The 14,177-nt window shown below is 41.3% G+C and overlaps 1 protein-coding gene across 1 annotated transcript; it reads right to left on the reverse strand.

Annotated features, from left to right (window-relative positions):
• Window positions 1–3,659: 3,659 nt before the first annotated feature.
• Window positions 3,660–5,503, reverse strand: TCIM (transcriptional and immune response regulator). Its single transcript, XM_039354305.1, has one exon. The coding sequence runs from the start codon at window positions 5,148–5,150 to the stop codon at window positions 4,863–4,865; it is 288 nt and encodes a 95-aa protein (XP_039210239.1). The 5' UTR covers window positions 5,151–5,503; the 3' UTR covers window positions 3,660–4,862.
• Window positions 5,504–14,177: the final 8,674 nt, after the last annotated feature.

Raw genomic sequence — 14,177 nt, forward strand, 5'->3', positions numbered from 1 at the left:
GGGGTTGGAATAGAAGACCTCCAAGGTCCTTATTATTAGTATTAGTGTTAGTATCTTCCACAGATTACTTCTTGTTCTGCCTTCAGGTACTTTGGAGAATATAGGTTGACCCCCTCTTCTTTGTGGCAGCTCCTCAAGTTCTGGAAAACTGCTATCAAATCACCCCTAGTTCTTCTCTTCAATGAACCCTTAAAAAAATAGGGCATAGATACCACAAACATGAACACCAGAGGAGGAGAATTGATTTTGATTTAAAGCTGGGTCATAACTCAACATTTCCTTAGATAGGCACTTACGTAACTCCTTGCGCATATTTTAAGTACACGAATTTGCACAGGAAACAGTCTTATCTATGTACCTTCACCCTGAAAGCTCAGATTGGATAAGATTTTCACTTTCTATACTCCTTACAGTTTAAGAGGAGAAAGATCTTGTTCTCCGGTTTTGCTTTTAATTGGGCCTTTGCGGCATCCTTTCCCCAGTGGTGACCTCTATTTAATTAACTTACTTAATTAATTTTCATGGCTGATGGCCAAATTCAATATGGAGTAGAGTAGAGTAGAATAGAATAGAATAGAATAGAATAGAATAGAATAGAATAGAATAGAATAGAATAGAATAGAATCTGGAAGGGACCTTGGAGGTCTTCTAGTCCAGCCCCCTGCTCAAGCAGGAGAACCTATACCATCTTAGACAAGTGACTGCCAGTCTCTTCTTAACAACCTCCAGAGATGGAGCACCCACAATTTCTGAAGGCAGACCGCTCCATCAGTTAATTGTCCTCACTGTCAGGAAGTTTCTGCTTAATTCCAGGTTGCTTCTATCTTTGGTCAATTTCCAACCATTGTTTCTCGTCCTTCCTTCTGGTGCTCTGGTGAACAACCTGACCCCCTCTTCTTTGTGGCAGCCCCTCAGATACTGGAAGACGGCTATCATGCCTCCCCTATTTCTTCTTTTCTTTACACTAGCCAAATCCAAGTCCTGCAGCCATTCTTCATGTTTTAGTCTCCAGGCCTTGGATCATCTTAGTTGCTCTTCTCTGAACTTTTTCCAAGGTCTAAAACTTCTTTTTTGTAGTATGGTGACCAAAATTGGCTGCAGTATTCCAGCTTCAACACCAAATTGGTGCCAGATAAGGGCTAATGGAATTCAGGAGGGGTTGGAGCAATTGTGGGAATGCAATGACTCTAAAGTGATGACATATTTACCCTCCCAATTCTGCTCAGTATTTGGATGATGTTTTCCATGACATAGAGGTAGGTATTACACAACCAGTTTCATTCTTACCAAGAATTATGAGACGTAGGTAGCCAGATGTTATCTGATGGGATTCAAATCCTCTACTGGGACTTGTATTCAGGGAACTTTTGATTTTAGACATTTTAATGTAGTATGTTAGCTTTAGGAACTATTCAGATCCTTATACTCAATGGCATTGTAAGAGGGGATATGCTAAAGTTCTCTGACTGGTATAATACACTGTTTTTAGTCCACCCTCCCTTAAGCTCAGAGAACAGACAGAAGTGACATTAAGTCATGCTTCCATGCAGAGGTTTTTACACAACGTCTGCCTCTCCTTGAATATACACTGTTTAAAAATAGAAAAATGTTCCCCCTCCCTCCAAAGGCCAGTACATGAGAGCATGACATAAAGCCACATCTGTATCTCTCCACTATAAGAGCCCAAGAAAAAATATACTCCATAAACCAGGGATTCTCAAGCTTAGCAATTCTGAGATGTGTGGACTTCAACTCCCACAATTCCATGCTGGCGGGGGAATTCTGGGAGTTGAAGTCCATGCATCTTAGAGTTGCTAAGGTTGAGAAAGACTGCTATAAATCATTCTGATAATTACTTGGTTGCGGGGGGGCAGGGAATCTTATAAGTATACGATAATCTAGAGACATTTTTAAAAATTCCAGAAGAAAGTGTCTGGTAAATGAATTATTGCCAAGAGAACTTTATGGATCTGAACATGTTAGAAGTGCCAATTGCTATTTTCAACTTAAGAGGGACTTTAATTTAAATATATATGTATATATCTTTTTTTAAATGATACTTATAGTGTCTACATGAGTCCTTGAGCAAAGCATCTGTAGATAAAATAGACTCAAGAAATGGACTCATGGAAACATCAAATCATAGGGCTGGAAGGGATCATGCCCAAGGCAGGAGACTTTTACATATGTGCCAGGAGAACTCTTGGAAAAGGAGTGTGGGCTGGTTCATGCAGACTAAACCCTAAATCTGGGTTAAGCAAGTACCATTGCTGGGTTGATATACCCAAAGAAATCCCATCTTGGCTTAAATGCAGGGATGGCTTAAACCACATGCTAAGAGTACCATGGCTTTTCACGGGCACAGGTATGCAGGTCTTGGCGTATTCGGGTCTTTTCCTGTGTAAGATTGAGAGTATCTTGGACCTTGTTGAAACGTCACCAAGATAGTCTCAATCTTACACAGGAAAAGACCCAAATACGCCAAGACCTGCATATATATATATATACAGTGTGTGTGTGTGTGTGTGTGTGTGTGTGTTTGTGTGTGTGTGTATATACACACACACACACACACACACACACAATGAGAAAAAGAAAAATCTCAAGCTTAGGAGAAAAACTATTCTTGAGGCTTTTTGGCTGGTTTCTAAACCAGTATTTGGGCAAGCCTGCATTCAATTGACAAATCTCAGTTTCCAGGTCTGTAAAGTGTAAAATAGCTCAGGTAGAACAATAAACAGCCATCAAAGACCGGGTTAAAAATAAGTACCTAAATCACTGCTCAGGGCAATTTTTTTATCTACTAAAGTTGTTCTATGCAATTAGCAGAATGATTGGACCTACTTAAATAATATTTAATTTACCCAATTTACTCGGATAAGCTAAGATGGCCCTTTCGCTACTGTATAACTGGATTCCAAGGATAGTGTCCGTGAGATGCGGCTTACATCCATTGCAACTTTGTTTTTTCCAAGAAAAATACTTCCAAAGGATGCCGTTTTGATCTGCTTCTAGTTAATGTTTTCATCTTGAGAATCCAGATGTGGAACGGAGATTTTCACTTTTCTTTGGGAAGCTGTGAGCCTCACTGAACCTCAGCTATACAATGGGAACAATCTTTGGGTATGTCTAGTCTAGTGAAAAGAAGGACGAGGGGGGACATGATAGCAGTGCTTCAATATTTGAGGGGCTGCTACAAAGAAGTGGGGGAGTCAAGCTATTTTCCAAGGCTCCTGAAGGCAGGATAAGAAGCAATGGATGAAAACCTATCGAGGAGAGAAGCAACCTAGAACTAAGGAGAAACTTCCTGACAGTTAGAACAATGAACCAGTGGAACAGTTTGCCTCCAAAAATAGTAGATGCTCCATCACTGGAGGCTTTTAAGAAGAGACTGGACAGCCACCTGTCTGAAATGGTATAGGGTCTCCTGCTTGAGCAGGGGGTTGGACTAGAAGACCTCTAAGGTCCCTCCCAATTCTGTTATTCTATGTTTTATGTTTGTACTTCATACCTTTTAAGGCAGTCTAGCAGTTAGAGATTGCACAAGGGACTTAAAGCAATGAAAAAAATTGGTGATGTAATCTCCCTGGGGCCCACAGCCTGGAGAGATAACCAAGAATTCAAAGGCAAAGAGAAGGAAAGTGAATGCAGCTTTCTGGGAGGATTCAACAAACATAAACCATTTAATTTCTAAATTCAGATGCATCAGGGCTAGTGTTTCTTAAATATACATAATGAAATTTACTTTGCATATGCTCAGAATTATCTCAATTTTTACAGGATTTGAGGGCTGGCATTAGAAAAAGATTTTGAAAATAATCTTCATTGAAATTTACTTTAAAGAAGACAGTGTTTCATCTCATAATGTTCATCCATTACAATAAAGAAGAAGATATTTCATTTTGTTTAAAAAAAAATCTGTTCTAAAGCATCCTTATCGAATGATATTTTGATCCGGCACTTCAAAGGAAAGAAGTTTTAGGAAATTTAACACCAGCTTCACTTGCCAAAGAAAGCATTTCAAATCAAGAGCAATTTATATCAACCTTATAATTTATTTGTTCCACAATGCAGCATATGCAATAAATTAATGCCCATTACTACAGCATCATCAACATAGCTTATTACTTGTTAAGTTCGTTACAGCACTGTCACTATGGCAGAAATAGTTTTTTTAAAAAGTGAATGTGGTGCCTCAAAGAGACTTTCATAATTCAGGAAGTCATGAAGAAACTCTTTTTTTAAAAAAAAAAAAAAAGTTTGTGCAACTCTTTTTAAGAAATGGAGCAGAAACTGGATTGCTTCACGCTGTCCTGGAAAAAAGTTCTCTCTCAGGAGAATTGCTGACTTGTGGATGAGACGCAGCTCCCCTGGTGCATTTTTAGCAAATGCAAATGGATAAACATGGATTGCTGTCTGATCTCCCGTGATCCCAGCACAAGAGAGAAAAGCACCTTATGGGAGGTTTTACACAGTCAGTAAACATATGTCCAGAAAGACTGTCAGGCAGCAGACATTTTACTCAAGGAGAAATCACAGAGTCTCTTCTCCCTCCATGCTGCCAGAAAAAGTTGCAACTGTCCATTCCACCACTTTTCCATCCTTGTGGCTCAGGATCTGCTGCTTTTGTCATTGGATGAGTGACTCGCTCGGTTGTCTTTTGACTGTGCAACTTGGAGTCTGCAGAAGAAGCACACCGTCCGTGGGGATTGAACACCCCTGACTGTCATGTCCAAGCATCCTCCATCTCGTACCAGGCGTTGGAGATGCTGGCGAGTGAAAAGGATGACACCAGCGGAAGAGCTGTGCAGTTTTCTTTTTTTTCTCTTTTTTTTGAGTCACAACCTTGCTTTTGTGGCTCTTCAGTGGATTTTGATGGAATGTTTCCCAAACTTCAGAAACTGGAAGAATTTCTCTCGGGTCCTCTGCTTCAGAGCCATGAGTGATCTCGCTTTCTCCTCCAGATCTTGATCAGTGGCCAAGATAATCTTAGCTCTTTCCTCTGCTTTCCTGTCCCCGGAGTTTTTGAAGAGCTTTTCCAGAGTCTCCTGATCAAGGTTCTCAAAGATGTTGGGCACAGCTTTCTTACGCAAGGCGGTGTCGAAGCGATAGCCGTGGACAGAGGGGCTGACTCTCAAGGAGGTCGACATGCTGGCTGGCTCCACACACTTCCAAGGATGTCAGAGGCAGCCGTAGATTGGCCTGGTGAGTTGGCCTGGTGAGTTGATTGCCCGTAGGAACCGGTAGAGAACTCCTGGGGATGGCACAGCTATTTAAAGGCAGCCGAAAGGCTGAACAGGAAGCTCGTGTTACAACGATGACATCACGCCCAGTTCAACATCCAGTAATCAAAGGCCAGTTTAACAGTTGAGCTGCCAGTTTTCGCCTCTCTCTTTCTTTCTCCTGAAGGAAAGCTTCTGCAGTGAATCAGGGCCAGCAAAAAATATTGCTACTTACCAACTGAACAAATTTGCTTCGGTAGAGTTATGAAAGGCATGTAACAAAAAATAATCATCATCATAAGAGGGACGAAAGTTTCAAAGCAAATCTTTTCCTCCGAGTCTCAGTCTTTATGCGAAGGTATATTTACCCTGGTGAAAATTAAGGGATTGGGGGAAACGGTCTCTTTGTCTGACCAGTATAATTTTGGCATGCTTTGATATTTGCTTTAAATGTAAAACGCATGAGGACTCCTATTCACTTATACATTTTAAAGTGCCTTGCTCTCCCTACGTGGGTTTTTGAAACACAGTTTTTTTGTAAACAGATGTCTTGTTTTTTAGGCTAGAGAAGTCTGAAAACATTCAAGAGGGACAGAAATTGAGAAATAGCAAATGCGCACTTGTGCTCGGGGCCAAGGAACATCAGATATTTACCACTCCTGGAAAAAGCAAAAAACAGATTTTTTCCAGCATCCTAATTGAAATTCAGTTATCATCTGGGATTCCATGTCCTTAAATTCAATTGCAGGGGTCTTCAAACTTGGCCCTTTTATGACTTGTGGACTTCAACTCCCAGAATTCCTCAGCCAGGCACGTGTACCTAGCTGAGGAATTCTGGGAGTTGAAGTCCACAAGTCATAAAAGGGCCAAGTTTGAAGACCCCTGGTCTACAAGGAGTGCCATTTTGAACACATGAAATTCCTTTCTTTTCCCTTGACTGTTTCTGTTTTCTAGTTTATTTTTTTTAAAGAAACCAGATTTCTCTCTCATGATCATGACTCCTCCTGTCATGTAATTAAAAATCTTTATTGCCAAATGACAAGAACAATTTTTTTCCTTCCCCAGATAAGGAAAATATGATCAAAATCTTACTAAAGTCAAAACCAGAAAGATGGGAAATTTGAGACACAGAGACACCCCTTCAGCCATCTGTCTGGCTACTGTTGGGAAACTCTCTTGGGTTATCCTGTGATCATGAAGGCAGAGTTCACAAAACGTACATGGCAGTAAACCTGTCTTACAGCTGTAGTGGCGTAATGTCAGTCCTTGGCCAAAACACCAAACTTCTCCAACCTGACATCTTCCAGGTGGATTGGATAACAATCCCCATCATTCTTTTAGTAAATGCATAACAGAGTAGAATAACAGAGTTGAAAGAGACTTTGGAGGTCATCTAGTCCAACCTCCTGCTCAAGCAGGAAACCCTACACCATTTCAGACAAATGGTTGTCCAATCTCTTCTTAAAAACCCTCCAGTGTTGGAGCACCCACAAGTTCTGGATGCAAGTTGTTCCACTGATTAATTGTTCTAGCTGTCAGGAAATTTCTCCTTAGTTCTAGGTTGCTTGTCTCCTTGATTAGTTTCCATCTGTTGCTTCTTGTCCTGCCTTCAGGTGCCTTGGAGAACATGATAGCAGTCTTCAAATATTTGAAGAGCTGACACAGAGAAGAGGGGGGTTGACCTATTCTCCAAAGCACCTCTTCTTTGACCCCTTAGATATTGGAACAGTGCTATCATGTCACCCCTAGTCCTTCTTTTCATTAAACTGAAAGAAAGTTATAGGCTAGCCAACATGGACTCCTGCAGATGCACTAGATTGCACTTTCCATGATGCTGGTGGTTGGGAATAATTGGAGTGGTAGTAGTCCCAATATATCTGCAAGTAAGCTACAATGGGAGAAGCTACAAGCTACAAAGGCCAAGGCTTGCAAACATGGTGAGAACAATAAAACCGGTGGAACAGCTCGCCTTCAGAACTGGTGGGTGAGGCTTTTAAGAAGAGACTGGACAGGCATTTGTCTGAATTGATGTAGGGTCTCTTGCTTAAGCAGGGGGGTTGGACTAGATGACCTCCAAGGCCCCTCCCAACTCTGATATTCTAATTTCTACTTTGACGTGGCAATTCTAATCATTTTGGACCAGTCTCTTGCTGTTACCATTAACTCTTATCCTTCATGATGCAGAATGCCAACAAAAATAATTTGTACTAAAATTCAGAAGAGAAACAAGTGAGCAGCAGATAATTCAGAGTCATTGTGCTGGTTCCTTCTTTGACAGGGAAGGCTGAAATGAATTTAAAGTATGGGAGAGAAGGACTGCTGTGACTTGCTAGGGTGAATTAATGGTCAAAAAAACGTTTGGAGGACTCTTAAATCAAAATAGTTTCCCATTTACCTTTATCTTTGCTTTCACTAAGCCCCGGAGGCACCCCTCCAGAGGTGGGAAGAGCCTTCTCTGGAATGTTTTACCCAAACCTCAGTCCTAACATATTTCTCAGAATATGTCACCATCAAGAGCCCATTGATCATGATGGCTGCTGCCCAGTGGAGACTTTTACCTTACAAAATCTTATGCCAAGAAATGATAAGGGTGCCCAACCAAAGCTCTTTCAGATATCAGAGCATAAGCACACCTAGCTGTAGTCATCTTAAACTGTAACAACCACATATCTCCTCCCTCCCTCCCTCCCTCCCTCCCTTCCTTCCTTCCTTCCTTCCTTCCTTCCTTCCTTCCTTCCCCTAGCCAGACCTTCTCTACATTTCATGATCCCCATTCCTTAATCCTCCCTCCCTCCCTCTCCCCCTCTCTCTCTTTCTTTCTTTCTTTCTTTTTTTCCTCCCTCCTTTCCTTCCTTCCTTCCTTCCCCTAGCCAGACCTTCTCTACATTTCATGATCCCCATTCCTTAATCCTCCCTCCCTCCCTCTCCCCCTCTCTCTTTCTTTCTTTCTTTCTTTCTTTCTTTCTTTCTTTCTTTCTTTCTTTCTTTCTTTCTTTCCTCCCTCCCTTCCTTCCTTCCTTCCCTCCTCCCTTCCTACTTTTTATTTTATTTGATTCAATTAATTACTTGCCTCTCTTCCATGCCTTCCCTAGGCTTCCAGTGCCTTCATTTTGCCCCAACATACGACCTTTGTGTGTTTTTAGCTGTTGCATGTCACTGTGTGAAAGTTCTGGCTTGAACAGTGGCCTATTCACTTTTCAGAGGAAAAAAAAAAGAATAAACAAATGACAGACAGGAGAGCCTTTGACCATTTACTTTCCTCTCTCTCTGAGAAAAACTTCCCATTTTTTTTCTTCTTCCAATGTTGAACTCTACAAGGTGACTTTTCTGAACAGTAGATTAATTGTCCAGAGACCTTGGCAAGACTCTTCAATCAAAAGATAAGAAGTGTCCAATTTCCCCAGTACAGCCTGATGTTGATATCCCATGAAGCTTAGCAGAAAGGCTGCCAGATAATGGTGGGACATACACAACTTTAAGAGTATTGACTGCCTCATAATGAGCAAAGTGAATTTTTCAGTCTTTGTGGGGATGGGAAATTTATGAAGAAAAATGAAGCCAATAATGTCATCCATTAAGCTCCACTCCTAAAATATCTCAGAAACTAGACTGAATATTTTTGTCCTGCCCACCTCAAGTGACCGCAGTACCCATGGATAGTGACAGTTGCTAAAATATGAGTGACCTTTACAGGAATCATTCAGAGATACAATAGCAATCTGGGGGGGAAATGATGCTACATAAAAAGGATCAAGGTGGACTGAGCAAACTTTGCAGAGATGAAGGGAAGAACTTCTGAGATACTCCTCTCAAGTCTACATTGTTCCTCTTTCCCTTGGTGGGAGGTCCTCATGGGAGAAAATATGTTTTTTTGATAGAAATGCAAAGGTGAAAAAAAGTGGCTGTGGCCAAAAACATGGTCCAACAGTATAGGAAGGCATTAATGAACATGAGTGTATCGTGTTGATAGGTGCTTCAAGAATTATCATCTTTGGGGGACACTCCAAAGCTATCTTCCAGTACTTGAGGGCTTTCACAGAGAAGAGGAAATCAACTTATTCTCCAAAGGACCTGAGGGCAAGAAAGGAAGTAACGGATGGAAGATCATTAAAGAGAAATCCAACCTAGAACTAAGGAGAAATTTCCCAACAGTGAGAACAAATCATCAGTGGAATGGCTTGCCTCTGAGAGTTGGGGGTGCTCCATCACTGGAGGTTTTTAAGAAGAGACTGGATAGCTATGGGTCCAGAATTGTATAGGATCTCTGTTATGGGCAGGGGGCTGGAGTAGAAGACCTCCAAGATCACTTCCAAACCTGTTATTCTATGTTCTAAGGCCCAGTTGGCTATGCCACATCCAGATTTGCGGCTCTCAGATTATCCATTCCTGACCAGAGATGAGGAATAAATTATTCTGTAGGTTATGCTTTGTTAGCAGAAGGCATTCCTGTGGACACTCCACACTGGGCTTTCCATGCTTCCCCATGGAGCCTTGCAGCCTGATTTAAAGATCCCAGACGCCACTGTGGCTGGCTCTAGTACACGGACACTGGGAGGAGGACCAAGCAGTTTGAGGGGTAGGCAAGGCAGACGGACGGACGACCATGGTGGCTGAGACATGCGTCTGTTTCCTGGCATTCAAATATTGACGCGAGCAGAAAGCTCTTAACAATGAAGCTGCGGCAGTCGAAATCCCTGGCTGTCTCCAGTTTCTCTGACTTCCGCCAAGACCCACCGTTGGCCTTTCCCCCTGTCTTTTCTATTATTGCTTGGCAGAGAAATTCTCCTACACTGGAACGATGAGTCACAAAATAATCCCTCAGGAGCCCTGGGCTCTCCTCCCATCAAGCTGAAGTATCATCAGGAGAAATTTCAAAGAAATTCTGAAGAACCCTACGAATAAAAAAGAAAACCTGAAGCCTCATCAGCAGGGTGAGATTGTAATCATATGGGAGATATGTCATCCCGCCTTTACAAATGCTTCCGATACTGGAGGAGAAACACAGATAGAGAAACAAAAAGCAATTGGTCAACCAATTAATAATAATAATAATAATAATAATAATAATAATAATAATAATAATAATACCATCAAACATCCACATCTGCCTATCCCAGGTCCTGGGTAAGGACTCGATAGGTAGACAAAATGCCAAATCCAGTCTGAACATCTGGCTGACTGTGCGATGATCGATAATAATAATAATAAAGGACGCCCCTGAGAATGGCATTCAGGATTCACTTCAACCATAGCTCCTACAGGAATAAAATGAATGTTTTGTCTACTACCTTAATGCCAAATTGAACATATGTACTAGCTTGCTGGTAGAAAGAATCCTGTTGTATCCTTGTCAAAGTGAAAATAAGGAATAAGAGAGTAACGTCTTAGAAGCACTAAAAACTAACCCTAATTGGCTCAAATCTCACAGATTTTTGGCTTTCCAAAGTGAGATAATTTTTTGGTGGATGACAAGATGTCACACGGGAGCACTGAAACCTCACATATTTTGACAACATTCTACCAGTGACTGAAGACAATGTTCCCTTTCTTTCTAACTGCTTGCACTACATCTTAGAGGAAACTGGATTTATTATTGCACCTGGAAGAAAGATCCTATATCTGGAGGACTTTTTATCTATAATAGCGAGACAGAGGTGTCACGAGCTCCCCAAACATTAGATAATAACCCAATTTGATTTCTTTTGAGGCAGCATCATGTCAGCTACTTTAAGATAAAATCTTCTTCAAGTTGGACCTGATTTCTGGTGATGCTTAGGTGATTTTTTTTCTTGTGGAAATGGAAGTGACTTCTCCCATTTATAAAAAAATAAACTTTAATCATTTTAAAAATAAGAGGAAAAAACACACACAAAAGACAAAAAAGACATACAAAATAAGAAATATACACAAGTGCTTAAAAACAAATAACTGAAAAAAGGAGAAAAACTTATGTAAGTGTATTACAAATGCATACACATACCTACACTAAAGAAAAGAAGAAATAGGGGAGACATGATAGCAGTGTTCCAGTATCTGAGGGGCTGCCACAAGGCAGAAGGGGTCAGGTTGTTCACCAAAGCAGGACGAGAAACAATGGTTGGAAGTTGATCAAAGAGAGAAGCAACCTGGAACTAAGGAGAAACTTCCTGACAGTGAGGACAATCAACCAGTGGAACAACTTGCCCCCAGAAATCGTGGGTGCTCCATCACTGGAGATTTTAAAGAAGAGACTAGACAGTCGCTTGTCTGAGATAGTATAGGTTCTCCTGCTTGAGCAGGGGGCTGGACTAGAAGACCTCCAAGGTCCCTTCCAGCTTCTATTCTATTCTATTCTATTCTATTCTATTCTATTCTATTCTACGTGCAAATATAGTCCCTGACTTATAACCAGTCGCTTAGCGACCATTTGAAGTTACAACAAACCCCTCAAAATGTCCTTATGACCAGTTCTGAAGTTCCAACGGTTACCACCCTCAGTGGTCACGTGACTGTTTTTTCGGCACTAAGCAACCAGTCTGCAGTTATGTCCCCCCTAGTCCTTCTTTCTCTAGACTAGCCAAACCCAAATCCAAATCCAGTCCCCAGGGCCTTTATCATCTTAGTTGCTCTTCTTTGCACTTTTTCCAAAGTCTCAACATCTTTTTTGTAATGTGGTGGCCAAAACTGGAAGCTGTATTCCAGATGTGGTCTTACTAAGACTTTATAAAGCGGTAGTAATACTGCACGTGATTTTGATTCTATGCCTCTGTTTATACAACCAAGGATTGTATTAGCTTTTTTGGCTGCTGCCGCACACGGCTGGCTCATGTTTAAATGATCATCCACTAGGACTCCAAGGTCCCTCTCCCATTTATTGTTTTTGAGCCAGGTTTCGCCTACTCTATACTTGTACCTTTGATTTTTTCCTGCCCAGGTGTAAAACCTTGCTTTTCTCCATGTTAAATTTCATTTTGTTGGATGGGGCCCCTTGTTCAAGACAATTATATCTATTCTGATATAATCTCATGGAATTCATAGATATTTGTATGGTAACAAACTTTGGGCTTCAAATGATTGTTGTCATCACAAGCTTTTTCTTTCCTTTCCCTCACTCTGTTTTGCTTAATTTGCCTTTTTCATCTTTTACTTATCATCCATCTTGAAAAAAGAGAACTAGGCAACTTCGATTTTTGGGGGTTGTTTTGAAGTTTTGCTTCTTCCTTTCAAGTGCTTGACTGGATAAATTTCTTGTCATTTGGAACATTCCACCGAAAGAGAGGAAAGTCAGAGGAAGTGACTGATCTTAGGCTACTACTGTATTTGACTAATTGTATCCATCAAACTTTGCTTTCTCTCACACTCAGACACAAAACAAACAAACCCAAGCCGTAACCATGGAAAGATCAAGACTTGCACAGCTAAGTCGTTCAGCACTGACTCACCCACTCCCACTCCGAAGAACCAGATACAGCTGCACAAAAGTTGTGCGGTATCAAAAACTATTTTGCAATTTCCCAAAAGTTTGCTATGCTCCAGGTTCCTGTTTCCTTCTTCGCTCAGACCATCTGAGAAACCTTCATTTGGTGAAATGAACTGCAATGCATCGAAACATCAAAGAAGACAATTAAAAAAAAATCTGTAGCAATGACTGTCAGAAGCTCTAGGTTTGCTCTGTGGTTATTGTTACAAATTCTGTTTTTCTACTTCGTATTGCATTCCTTGATCTGCATCAACAAATCAACAGAGGGAGAGAGCATCAAGACAAGAAGTAATAGTTCCACTTTACACTGGGCTGGTGAGATCACACTTGGAATACTGCTTCCAGTTCTGGTCACCGTGATATAAAAAAGATTTTGACATCCTGGAAAGTGTACAGGGAAGAGCAACAAATATGATAAAGGTCTGGAGGCTAAATCATATGGCAAACGGTTGAGGGAACTAGGTATTTCTAGTCCAGGGGTCTTCAAACTTGGCAACTGGCTGAGATTTTCTATTAGTTGAAGTCCACAAGTCTTAAAGTTGCAAAATTTGGAGAATCTGCTTTAGCCTATTGAAGAGAAGGATGGGAGGAGCATAATACCTGCACAATCAGAGTAGAGCTGGAAGGGACCTTGGAGGTCTTCTAGTCCAACCCCCTGCTCCAGCAGGAGACCATATACCAATTCAGACAAGTGGCTGTCCAGTCTCTTCTTAAAAACCTCCAGTGATGGAGTGCCCACAACTTCTGAAACAAGCAGTTAATTGTTCTCATTGTTAGGACATTTCTCCTTAGTTCTAGATTGCTTCTCTCCTTGATTAGTTTCCATCCATTGTTTCTTGTCTTGCCTTCTGGTGCTTTGGAAAATAAGTTGACCCTTTCTTCTTTGAGGCAGCCCCTCAAATTCTGGAACCCTGCTGTCATATCACCCCCTAGTCCTTCTTTTCTCTAGACTAGCCATACCCAATTCCAGCACTTGAGGAATTGTCACAAAGAAGATGGGATGGCCTTATTCTCTAGCGCCCAGAGAGCAGGGCAAGAAACAATGGCTGGAAGCTTGTTAAAGAGAGACATCCAACCTAGAATTAAGAAGAAACTTTCTGACAGTGAGAATAATTAATCAACGGAACAGCTTGCCTCCTTGAGTTGTGGATGCTCTATCACTGGAGGTTTGCAAATATAATGTGGACAACCATTTGACTGAGATGGTATAAGACTCCTGCTCTGAGCAGAGGGTTGGACTAGAAGATCTCTGAGGCCCCTTCCAGTCCTATGATTGTATGATCTTTTTTCTGTTTCTTGAATTTATCTCTGCATGAACATTTGCCAGTTACAGCAGTACCTGCTAATTTTCATTGAGTTTCATTCACACAACTGATCTCTCTGTTAACCCCCTTCCAGTTGCTGGTTGAACCTTCTGAATTCAGAGAGAGAGAGAGAGAGGGAGAGAGAGGGAGAGAGAGGGAGAGAGAGGGAGAGAGAGAGAGAGAGAGAGAGAG

Source organism: Crotalus tigris, unplaced genomic scaffold (genome assembly GCF_016545835.1).
Source record: "Crotalus tigris isolate CLP2741 ecotype Arizona unplaced genomic scaffold, ASM1654583v1 scf7180000018549.3470463, whole genome shotgun sequence".
Taxonomy (NCBI): domain Eukaryota; kingdom Metazoa; phylum Chordata; class Lepidosauria; order Squamata; family Viperidae; genus Crotalus; species Crotalus tigris.